Consider the following 12,071-nt stretch of genomic DNA (forward strand, 5'->3'; position numbering starts at 1 on the left):
CCTCCCCCTCATCCCATCTATTCATAGCACAAATACAACACACAGAAATCGTCATACTATCATTTCTCACCTGCTCTCTTCGCTTCCCAACCGACCCTCACCACCCGCAGCACCGCCACCCCTCCTACTCGGAAACCTGATTTCCCGACCGCGTCACTACGTATCCGGACCAACCACACCACGTGCAACTGCCCATATACTTACCACCAGGGGGTAATTCGGTATATTGTACTGCTGAGAAAAATAACTCGGCAGATCTTCAGTCCGAGTGCCCATTGAGTAACTTGCCCAAGTTTCGCTGCAGGAAATGAAGCGGTGTAGCGCCACTCTCTGTCACACCACTCTGCATCATACCCGCGTTTTACCAGCGCGGTTAACTTCTTTGCGATAGAGCACGCACAAGGCTTTGTGAACAGCGAAATGCGTCGCAAGTATTCTATGCCTGATGGAAAAAAAAGATTGTTTGGAGGATGGGGCGGTGGGCTCAGCTGTGAGCTGAGAGCTGAGAGCTGAAACGCTGCGGGATGGGGGGTATAGAAGGCGGCTGAAGGAGGGTGCAACGGCTGTATGGGGGTTGGGCTCGGGTGTTAGCGTGATGGATATCTTGGTTAGGTAAGGGAAGAGGGTGTTTGTCTTGATGGATGTTAGGCTGTTGGGAGAGGCTGTTAGTATCTTTCTGGTAGTAGGAGGCTGAACTACGTGATTATTGTTTTTCTGACATGCGCGTCCGATGCGCTCCTACTATGCAACGTGCGCCAAGGAGAGATTCATATCTGGTTGCTTGTAACATGGAGTTATGATGGTGGAGTTATTACTTGTTAGAGTAGGAGGCTAGCTGTTGTTTTAGTAGGATTTTAGTAGGACAAGCGAGCGTGCATCAGTCCGTTACGCCCGTCACTCGTGGCATGCAGCGGCATCAACATTGCATGTAACGGTACATCACGCCATGTACTCTGAGTTCAGAGCTGCATCTTGGTATTACTGAGATGTTTGTAATGCCAAGATCCTTGCTTGTAGTCTTTGGATGAGCCGAAGCGAGATAAGAGTATTCTAACGATGCTTTCGGTTAGTTTGACTGCAATTCACGTGGTGTTGTATGGACCCAACATCATACAATGTTAAATCGTTCAAGCTGATGGCTGGGTAGAGCTGTTAATGAGCACCACAGGATTCTCGGATTGCAACCACAGATGTAGACTCCATCAAGGCAACATCAGACCACTGCTGAAGCAAAAGACCTTTATGGTAGGTGCCAACGCTCATCCTTTAGTGTAAACCCACTTTGATCTCTGGACTAGCTAAAAGTGCATTAGATACAATCCAAGTGTCATGTTGTATACACCTTCAGTGTGTAGCTGAGCCCTTAGGAGACGTAGCATATCAGCACTTTGCCTGTATTGGAGAAAACAAGTCTCACAAAAGAGGAATATGGTAGTAGGGAACAAAAGTGCAAGCAGACTCAATACGTTTGAGCTGAAACCCCAGCGAATATAAAGCTTCCTTACATCTTCATCTGAACTTCCAGATCATCATCTACCGCTACAACATCTTCCATTCCACCAAGCTCTATCTACTGCAAAATACCAGCTAACCAACACCGGCACCATGAAGCTAAGCACGTCTATTCTTTCCATTGCTGGCCTCCTCGCCACCCACGCTGCCCCCGCCGTCGCTGGGAAGTACGAACAAGCAGTCTCCTTCGCCACTTTTAGTTCCACAGGCTGCAACGGCGGACAAACCGACTACCTCGTTTCCGATGGAGTGTGCAGAGGTCTCCCAGGCAAAGGTCTCAAACTGTGGTGGAAGCAACCCGGATGCGAAAGTTCGTGATTATAATCCTCTTGTTGAAAAAGGAACCCAAAAGGAATATTGCTAACGATATTGAAATAGTTCGAGTTTTCACTGGAAACAACTGTGACGGCGATGCTGCAAACTTGGGTATCATTGATCGATGCTGGGATGTTTCTTTCCGGTATTCTTACCAGGTCTACTGTTAGACAGGGCAGTCACAGAATTAGGGATAGTGGGGCCACCGACCGAAATTTATCTGCGAAAGCTTTTCCCCGCTGAGTATCGGTCTTTTGCGATTCCGGTTTTAGCGAGGTGGTTACAACAAAATGGTGTAAGTGGAGGACAGCTTAGATCTATCATGTCCAACCTGTTGTCGCTCATTATGCCATTTGAGGTGATAGAGGGAATGGTTTGTTATGTTTGGAATTTGTCACTCGTTTGGATACATATAGAAAGTTAGAAAATTGATGCATAAAATAGATATTTCGCTACATCAACTTGCTGACCCTGTATGCGAATCATCAGCGATGTCGACTGAGCCGCCACCAATGCCTAACAGCCTACCGTGTTAGTGGCAAGTCCTAAGAGCGCTGGCGGCCTCAATGAGTTACAACATATCTGCGAACGTGTTTTGCCTAACTAGTCAGCGTTATTCCGGCCCATAAGTCCCTCGGACAAGGATAATCAAGCCAATCGCAGTCACTATATTTCTAAACATTACCACCTAGCTCGCAGACCAAAGAATGATCACTTTAGGGAAGTATAGGACGCTTTTGGTTGGCATAGAGACTTTTCGCTACCATGTTGTAATTAGTAGCGCAAAATACGTTTGCAGACATGGTGCATATAGCAAGACTGAATTCTCAACCGCTTTATTAGCTTCGCCCGACGCCTCATTAACGACGAATTCAGGTAGGTAACATACGTTAAGAGATTTAGGAAGTGTTCATCGTCTAGACTAACATGTGTGTCATAATCAATCTTAGGCGAGCAAACAAAACAGAAACCGAGGCCATGCCTCCCATAGAACTAAGAATTACGAAGAATGGACTACGTATTCTGCTTGAGATCTTTCATCTAGAATTCTATTCTCTCAAGTCACATAAACTATCGGATGTAGTCCTCATCGCCATCGACTTCGAGGGTATCAACACCATCCAGAGTGGATTTGCTCAGAAGAAGGATTGCCAAGTTGGCCTCGCCATTCTCGATACGAAGGGAATCCACGAAGTATCGCCAGACAAGCTTATATCGACGTATAACTTTGCCACGGGATCTCCCTCGTACCTGAAAAAGGCTTCTGAAAAGTTTATCTTTGGTGATACAATCGCAATTTGTCCATCAGATATCGTAGATGGCATTCAATTCCTCATCCCCCTAGGTCGGAATATAGTGTTTGTAGGCCATGGAATCATCAACGACCTCAGTGTTTTACGCGCTCTAGATTTCCAGTCTCCAGCACTTCTCTCGGCTGTTTTAGACACTTTCCAAGTAGCAAACGAGGTCTTTGAGTTCTGGGCCGGTTCTCTCAGCGAGTTACTGGTTTTACTAGGCTGTTCCTTTAATCGGTTCCACTGTGCCGGGAACGACGCAAATTTCACGCTGAAAGCTTTGCTTCTTCTGGCTGCCAAAGGGTATACTGACCGATGGTGGGAGCGGGAAGGGGATTATGACACGCTCGCTATCTTACAGCAAGTTTCAAAATGCCCGATTTCGCATTGGGTGGACCCAGAGGTGAGGGCGATGGAAGAAAGAGAAAAGAGGAGGGGAAGGAGTCGGAAGTACCAGTCGAAGTTGTGGAGTAAGGAAGAGCAGGAACGAATCCGTGCAGCGAGAAAACTTAAAAGGGAGGGTATCACGGATATTCTGTTCTAAGTAAACAATAGATGATACCATCGTTAGTGCGCGTTAAGTTAAACGAAATAAGTTTACCTGTTATCTCACTTGGAGCCGTTGTATCATCATCTCTAATAGATTTAGTCTTGAAGTTGCGCAACATACGAAGGCGCGGCAAAGACCTACCACCACGTCCATGTACAACTTTCATCGTAGGCAACGCTCTTAACTTCCTTACAAGTTTCCCTTATACCAAGTAAAGTACACATTCTTACCAAAGCACGTTATTAATCCCAACATCACTCATACTCAGGAATCGACCTCGATCTTATCTCATTAAGCACATCACTAATACCTTAATCTTAGCCTAGGCAGCTACATACTACTAGTGCGAAGCGTTAATAGCCAGCTAAGGTGGCTATGTCCTCCCCAATGCAATTACTCAATCAAGCCTAGCTCCGCCCCATCGCCACCCCCGCCCCACTATGACTACCTCTCGTCCCACCACGTAAATATAATACCAGGGATATTTCGGTATATAGATGGAAAGAGCCAGTTACATGTCCGTCGGATAATTAAGACCAGGACTTTGCTGCCGAAATCTGCAGGTAGAGTATCTCTTAAGTGTGTGTGGAGAGGAATGGGCGGGACGAGTGGCGTTGTGGCGGGGGCGATCAAGCTTGTGGGGGGGCTGTGTTGGGCAGGTTTACGTGAGTATGAAGGCATCTTCGCCACAGTCTTGGGGGTGTTGGGACGAATCGCATCAGTGTGTGCCTGGGGGCTTGTACGTCTAAAAAAAGAAAGATGGGTATGAGGAGAAATGGGGCTTGGGGGGAGAGGGTTTTGAAATAGTTGTTGGGGGTACGCAAATATTGCTTTCTGATCTTTTTTTCGCTCGACTTGATTGATTTGAAGCGTATATTCTTTACCAAAAGGCTGAAGTGGACAAAATATTGGGTATGAAGACGGCGTAGTTGGAATCTTTTTTTTCTCTCTTTTCCCTTTTTCCTTTTCGTCTGCGATACGACACTCGCTACATCTCATACATGCACTCGCTACGAAGATGGTTCTTTACTCTTCTTGTTATTGTGGGAAACGGAGTCGTAGATGGAGCCGTGGTGCCAGCGCCGCCTAGTATCACGGCTCCACCACGGTTACAGGAAAGACAGGATATTGATGCGTAAGAACACTCCCTATTCATCTCCCACATACACACATTAATATTTCCATATCTTAATGGAAATGGGTTGCTAACAGAATGAGTAGTATCGACTTCGTCAAGATCCTCATCACCGCCCTCCCCCAATCACTACGCCAAGTTGCTGCCACAAATGTGCCCGCTGTATCGAGTATACTCTGGACTGAATTCCTGGACAATAATCGACCGCAGTGGTTTCGAGAGTTGCCGGTCGAGGTGCAGAGTTATCTTATTGAAGCGTTTGGCCCTAAGACAGCGGCGCCACCCGAGAGTGGGAGTGTGCCGACTAGTGTGCCGGCTTCTGTGACGAGGACGTGGCAGAGTGTGGTTACAGAGACGGAGGGGTGGGTGACGAGTACGACTGCGACGGCGTCTACATCGTCCAGGTTGGAGAGCGAAAGTGGGACGAGTACAACTGCAGTGTCGAGCCAGCCTACGATTCGACCATCTTCATCTTCGTCAGAGCGGTCATCCTCATCGACTTCGACTTTACCTATCTCTAGCTCAACCTTCTCCTCCTCATCAACACCCACAACCTCAACTTCATCTCCCTCCACCGCAACACCAACCAGCACCCCCTCCGAACCCCCCGCTCCACCGCCCACTCCCTCCGGCCTCACCTCCAGCCAAAAACTCGCCCTCGGCCTCGCCCTCCCACTAGGCTTCCTCTCTCTCTCCGTCCTCCTCCTCTCTTTCTTCCTCCTCCGGCGCCACCGTAAAAGAACCCTCGAAGGAAGCCAACCCCCCTCCTCCCCCGGCTTCATCCCGCGCTTCTCCTTCCAACAAGGCCCCTCGGACAGCGCCACCTTACCACTAACCTATCACTACACGCGGGGCACCGAAGACTACCCCTGGGAGGACCCGTCAGACATGTACGACAACTACCCTGAAACTCCCGCAATGGTTGGGAGAGAAGATACACATACGCCCATGGTAGCGCCAGCACTATGTCACAGTCACTCTTCGAATCGGGCAAGAGGGAGAAGAATTAGCGGGTCGAGCTTGCATTCTGTGGCTGAAATGAGGGAGCCTGGGGAGGGCGTTGGAGGGGCTGAGGTGGAGTCGCCCGTGTTGGGGCGGTATGCGCATCGGAAACGGAGTTTTGGTGGTGGGAATAGAGAGGTGGGGAGGAGGAATAGCATACTACGGAAACCGGTTCCCACACCCAGTGCAATGGAGGATGTACCAGTGAACGATGCGAGCGATACATCGGTTCATCGCCCTACATTGGCGGTTCCGAACGCGGCAGGGCAGTATAGTGGGACGGGAAGCAGTTCGTCTGGTCTCGCGGTGTCGAGTTTTTCTTCAATGTCGTTGGACGCGTATTTGGAAGATTATGGGCCGGAGTATTATTATAAGGGTGGGGGATATGGCGGATACTATGAGCAAAAGCAGGATGAAGATGAGAATGTGGGATGGAAACAAGGGGAGAGAGCGGAGAGGGGATGGAATAGTGATATGACAGATTGGCCGTTGAGGAATTGATACCACCGGGCATCTTCGCGTCTGAGGTTTTGGTACGATATTTTTGGGCGGCGACGAGGACTTATACGACATGATGATGGACGTACATATACCCCTTTTCTTTTCTGCATGTATACGATTGTAACGATTTAGTCAATTGCTTGTAACAATAATCAAATAAATAGTAAGCAATGTCCAGAGATGATGCTCCGAACTACCGCATGTGCGGTAAATGTGCAAAGTTGACTCGCTATATCTTGCTTGGAGTAATGTACAGAACACCTCTTCCTCTCTTTCTCCACATGTGTAGAGTTTACTCGGCAAAAAAGTCACTTGTGTGCCAAGCGCATGGTACAAACGCACATGTTCCCTGTATTCCGACATTATATGGGTGAGGAAATGCCATGGTCATGATGATTAAAATCCCCCGGGTCGCCGTGCAAAAAGGAACTTAGTCGTGGAACTTTCTGTTCTCATTCTCGCCAAAGAGCGTGACCCTGATGGATGGCAATGCCTGGGATTCGAGCAGCTTGAGTCGTTCTTGGAAGGTGTTGTTGATGTCGATCTTGCCGTTTGTGCCGACAATAATGGCACCGCCAGCGCTGTTTGGACAAAATTAGTTATAGACCCGGATGAATCGGACATGGCAACTTACGATCCCTCGGGCAATGGGTCGCTCTCGTCAATGGTAATGGCAACGTCCTTGCTCAGATTCTTCTTGAACTCGGTCTGAGCCTCTTCGATGGCCTTCTTGGTCAGATCAATGTCTGCCTTGCGCACCTTGACCTGCAGCTTGTCCTCGTTCAGAGCATACGCGCCCTCGAGAATGAGGTTCTTCAGGATAGACTGGTACTTGTTCTTGTCCTTGGAAATATCGGCCAGCTTCTTTTCGGCGTCCTCGAATAGGCGGTTGAGCAGCTCCTGGCGGGCGGACAGAATGCGTAATCGGCTCTTGTTGGAGACGGTGGAGCGGGTGATTTGCTGTGACATGCTGGCCTGCTTGAACTTCTTCTCGTACGAAGCGTCGATGGAGGCCTGCTCCTGGCGCACCAGCTTGGACTTTTCAATGGCGAACTCCTCATCGGCCTTGAGACGGATCTCGTTTGCCTTTTCCATGGCCTCCTGACGGATGAAGGCCGTCATCTTCTTGAGCTCGCCGGCGACCTGCCATGGGAGGCTTGTTAGCATGGAGTGGTGTTGACGTAGGTGGGGAGCTCTGGAGCTGCCTGGAGCTGCGGCGGGCATCATACCTGGTCGTCGGAGAGGGCGTGGACTTGCGACATGATGGCGACGGCGGTGGGGGTTCGTCGGTGGTGGTGGAGGGGTATGTGGGCGTGGGATCTGGCGATGGAGTTGGAGTCGTCGGGCGGTATGGGCAGTGACGGAGCTTGGACAAGCTGCTCGAGGTGCATGCGCTGGGCCCACCAATTGGCGATAGCAGCCCCAGATGCTGCCCGCCCCCACTAGCCACACTGGCTGCACTAGCCACACCACTAGCCACGGCCGCCACACGCGCAGCCACAGCGCGTCTCCCACTGACTGCGACGCCATCGCGCGTTCGAACCGGTCCCATGTCGCGCCAGTAAGCATTTCTTATTTGTCACTTTCTGCGTTTGTTTCTTTGCCCAGCTATCGTTCGGTGCACACACACTCCTCGTCGCGCCAGCTTCCTAACCCGCTTCTCTACATACATCATCAGTCGGCTGACCCCTGCCACACCCACCAGCTAGCCCTCCACCCCCCAACTTCACCGACTCGACAGCGTCACGTTTCGCGAACACGTCCACATCTACGCTGCCACCGCCCGCTGCGCTCTCCCACTCTCTTGTTGTTCTCCGTCCCCCATTCCTCGTCCTCCGCTCGCACAGCATGCGCCACACCCCCAGGTAACACAGGTGCAGTCACCGACAGCAGCCAACAGACACAGTCATGGTCGGAATGTCGCCGGGCGCGAGCGTTGCTGTGAGTCTTGCGCCAGAAATTTAGATCTGCTGACTAACCCCTCCATAGCTGGGAGTAATCGTCGGCCTCGCCTCGACCAGCATCCAGAGTGTCGGCCTTACACTCCAGCGCAAGTCGCATCTCCTCGAGGAAGAAAAGGACGACGATGACGAAAGACGGCCACCCTACAGGCGACGGAGATGGCAGGCACGCATACTCTCCCCCGCACACACAACCACTTTGCTAACCCCAGATAGCTGGGCATGCTCATGTTCCTCGTGGCAAATATTGTCGGCAGCACCATCCAAATCACCACCCTCCCCCTCCCCGTCCTCTCCACTCTCCAGGCTTCTGGTCTCGTTTTCAACTCGATATGCGCCTCCATTATCCTGAGCGAGCCCTTTACGCGCTACTCGCTCGCCGGCACACTGCTCGTCGCCGTCGGCGCATTGCTCATAGCCCTCTTTGGCGCCATTGCCGAGCCGTCGCATAACCTGGACCAGTTATTGATTTTACTGGGACGAACCAACTTTCTCATTTGGATGAGCATGACGGGCGTTGCTGTGGTGATCTTGGTTACCGCCACCTGGGTCCTCAAGCGCATTTATCCCCGCACCACTCCCAGACTACGCCTGATACGAGGAATGGCCTTTGGATGCGTCAGTGGCATTCTCTCTGCGCATTCGTTACTTGTAGCCAAGAGCGCCGTTGAACTGTTGGTCCGCACAATCGTGGATCGCCACAATGAGTTTAATCGTTGGCAGTCTTGGATGATCCTAATTGGATTAGTCGCATTCGCCCTGACGCAGCTCTATTACATGCACTGTGGACTCAAGTTGTGTAGCACTAGTGTCCTCTATCCTTTGGTCTTTTGTGTCTATAACATCATTGCCATTATAGACGGATTGATATACTTTGACCAAAGCGACCGACTGTCCAGTCTCCACGCTGGGCTCATCGCACTCGGTACCATGGTCCTTCTTGCAGGTGTTGTCTGCTTGAGTTGGCGTCTCGAGGACAATGAGGAAGAACCAAGGTCGCCAATAGCGGTCAAGGTGGGTAGGATTCCCATGCCCAAGACGGTGCTTCAACCTGGTATCGGCATATCGCATACTCATATCCTCGACGACCCGGCATCACCAATGCTCACTGACGAGGAAGCTGGAGGAGACCGTGGCTACTTCTCCGCGCACACCAAACGTAAATCTGTCGACGAAACAACACCACTGCTAGCCCGAGCACCGGCTGGTCCTGCTCGGCCCCTATCCAATCCCAAGAAGCGATTGTCACTAGATACTGCAGCCCTACACGCAGCCCAGGCCAACACCCGTCCTCACAAGCCTTCACGAAGACGACGCTTGACTATTTCCGAGGAAACACACGAAATATGGGATGAGCTCAATGACCGCGAAACTTTACCCTCACCTGCAATCCGATCCGTGGATCTTGATCATAGGCCAAGGTCAGGCACGTTGCCGCCACGACGAAACAAGGCGCAATCTGCTTGGCTCAACCAGATGCGCCGAAGATCTTGGTTTGAAGGCCTTGCCCGGCAGACCAGAAGCGTATCCCAAGGGAAGAGACCCGCCGACCCTGCTTCGTCTTCGCCATTACTCTATCATCCCGACCCAGAAGATGGCGATTTGTCAGATGCAGACCTACCCGATGCCTCCCGAGCAAGGAGGAGTTGGGCATATAGCTCGGAAAATAGAAGCCAAGATGCATTGAGCGACTGGTTCAAATTGAAGTGGCTACGCGGTAAGTGGAAAGAGGAGGGTGGCGAGGAACAGGATAGAAGTGGACAAGAAGAAGGACGGCATTCTTAATGGCCATTTCTTTTGTACAGTAAATACAATGATATCAGATTGAATTCCATAATTATCGCTCGCCGGGGTGAATGGCGTGTTTTAGGGGAAGGGGATGTTCGGTATGTTCACGAAGACTAGACGATGTCGATGTTTGCTTAGAAAGTATGTTCTTTTAATCGTTTGTAATATTTAAAAAGATTCAATGTTGAAAGGAGATGGTTGTAATTGTATCCAGTGTGTTGAACCGAGAACTTGATACATGAAATTATGCAAAATATCTCACTAGTGCTCGCAATTCAGAGCCTTCTGTAGCAAAGTTGAATCTTCGAATTTCAGACGTTGTAAATGTATCTGAACAATGGTTTCCGCAACACTCGAACTCATCATGCTTTGTCTTAACCCCCAATTCCCCCAGAAGACCGCGTAAGCCTGAACGCCACAGAGAGACGGGAGGTGGCATTGGTAGAATCGGATCTTCCGGTAATATTTTGATCACGGATTCCAGGCGTGTGCTACGTCGGCGATACTCGTTGTAAACTTTACAACCTGTAATCCCTGGTCCCTCTTTGACCCGTTGCTTCTACTATATCTTAATGACATAGAACAGGCTCAAGCATCAATGAAATATTGACCAGGCTATTACTCTTATGTCTTCAATCTTCGTCTATGTATTCACAAAACATTTCAAGAACATATAAAAGGTATCTTTAAGATCCTATACCAACTTTCTCCAACCCCACAAAGACTTATCAATTTAAATTTTAGTAGAAGAAAGTGTGAGAATACCTTTCAAACCCTTATCATCACGCGCAGACGCCTTTCATCATACTGATTTGACTAATCTACCACTTGTTACTTCGGCAGGTACCCCATCCCCCTTATATATTTCTGTCGTATGTGGCTGACAATAGTACGTTGCAGGATGCTTACTGCGCAAAATAAACATTATAGAGTTTCTTACTCATAACACGGTACCCTTGACTTGTTGGTGGACCGGAATACTCGGATTAAAAAAGAAAATGTACAACGAGCAAAACAGCGCAGTGTCAATGAGGTGGAACTGTATACCAGCACTCTTGAACGATACATGTTTTTCTCATAGTCCCTTCATGTACGAATGGAATCTTCAATTGCCTTGTAGAGGTGCCTATTCACAAATGGCAGCTTCATTCTAATATAGGCTTTTCTTACCCCGGTAACATCTTCCGTCCACCAAGAGACATACCCTTCCTCCTACTTACCTCCCTCATAACCCCCTCAAACCCGTCTCTTCCCCGCGCGAACACCCCCCTCATCCCGCGCCCCCTCTCTTCCGAAATGTAATCGCTCGGTTATATGTGCCATACTATAAACTCTCATCTTATACTAGGTATCCTGTCCATTTCATTACGCGCATTCTGCACTGCAGCTAAGCATCCAGCAGATCCCGCTATCCACGACAACGCAGAACAATGACGCAGATAGTGTGCGGACTCGACGAGGTACTAATATATTTCAATCTCGCTGCGCCTCACCTTCTACACTCCGCTCAAACCATCATTTCAAAAAATCATCGCGTGTTCTGTTAGTTCAGGAGAGCCAGAAAGGTCCAATCGTTTAGTAGCGCTTTGCATGGATGAACCTTTGGCGGAAAGACTCTGAGCGCATAACGGCGCGGAAACTAGTTCGGTATCAAACTACCGATGTAAAAGCGGAGATGGACATTTGCGACGGATGAGCAAGTAAGTGGCAGAGATTTACTCTGGTAGAGCGGGGGAATTCGAGGCGAGATGGTGCAAGGGGAGGCGGGGGATGAAGGGTAAGTAGTTAGTTATGTGTAGAAGCGGGGAAACTTGGGCGAGGGGTGGCGGGTATTTGCGTTTGGTTGGATATCCTTTTTTTCTTTGGAATAGAATCGCGATTTCTTGAGGGATGACGTTGTAGAACGGGTGAGATTCTTCTTTTATTTTCTTCTCTATTCCTGAGGGACGGGGAGCGGGTATGAATGCTTCTCTTGGACTAGTGTGGGTTGGCGGACGCGTAAGATGCTGCTT

At 49.8% G+C, this 12,071-nt stretch overlaps 5 protein-coding genes across 5 annotated transcripts; 4 read left to right on the forward strand and 1 right to left on the reverse strand.

Moving 5' to 3' along the window:
- Nucleotides 1-1,605: 1,605 nt before the first annotated feature.
- On the forward strand, nt 1,606-1,997 carry COCVIDRAFT_24167 (hypothetical protein; the record flags this gene model as incomplete). The annotated part of the gene is made up of 2 exons (XM_014703960.1): nt 1,606-1,822; nt 1,891-1,997. 2 exons carry the CDS (start codon nt 1,606-1,608, stop codon nt 1,995-1,997), a joined length of 324 nt encoding a protein of 107 aa, XP_014559446.1.
- Nucleotides 1,998-4,673: 2,676 nt separating this feature from the next.
- Nucleotides 4,674-6,193, forward strand: COCVIDRAFT_71604 (hypothetical protein; the record flags this gene model as incomplete). The annotated part of the gene is made up of 2 exons (XM_014704004.1): nt 4,674-4,807; nt 4,894-6,193. Coding segments are annotated over 2 exons (1,434 nt in total), but the record flags the coding sequence as incomplete, so codon positions are not given.
- Nucleotides 6,194-6,740: 547 nt separating this feature from the next.
- On the reverse strand, nt 6,741-7,572 carry COCVIDRAFT_91712 (hypothetical protein; the record flags this gene model as incomplete). Its single annotated transcript, XM_014704005.1, has 3 exons — nt 6,741-6,891; nt 6,945-7,453; nt 7,540-7,572. 3 exons carry the CDS (start codon nt 7,570-7,572, stop codon nt 6,741-6,743), a joined length of 693 nt encoding a protein of 230 aa, XP_014559491.1.
- A 646-nt stretch (nt 7,573-8,218) lies between these two features.
- On the forward strand, nt 8,219-10,056 carry COCVIDRAFT_35258 (hypothetical protein; the record flags this gene model as incomplete). The annotated part of the gene is made up of 3 exons (XM_014704006.1): nt 8,219-8,251; nt 8,300-8,437; nt 8,488-10,056. The coding sequence occupies 3 exons, from the start codon at nt 8,219-8,221 to the stop codon at nt 10,054-10,056; spliced, it is 1,740 nt and encodes a 579-aa protein (XP_014559492.1).
- Nucleotides 10,057-11,453: 1,397 nt separating this feature from the next.
- On the forward strand, nt 11,454-11,606 carry COCVIDRAFT_91603 (hypothetical protein; the record flags this gene model as incomplete). The annotated part of the gene is made up of 1 exon (XM_014704007.1): nt 11,454-11,606. A coding segment is annotated over one exon (153 nt), but the record flags the coding sequence as incomplete, so codon positions are not given.
- Between the last annotated feature and the right edge of the window lie 465 nt (nt 11,607-12,071).

The sequence above is a fragment of the Bipolaris victoriae genome, assembly GCF_000527765.1.
Source record: "Bipolaris victoriae FI3 unplaced genomic scaffold scaffold_18, whole genome shotgun sequence".
Classification (NCBI taxonomy): domain Eukaryota; kingdom Fungi; phylum Ascomycota; class Dothideomycetes; order Pleosporales; family Pleosporaceae; genus Bipolaris; species Bipolaris victoriae.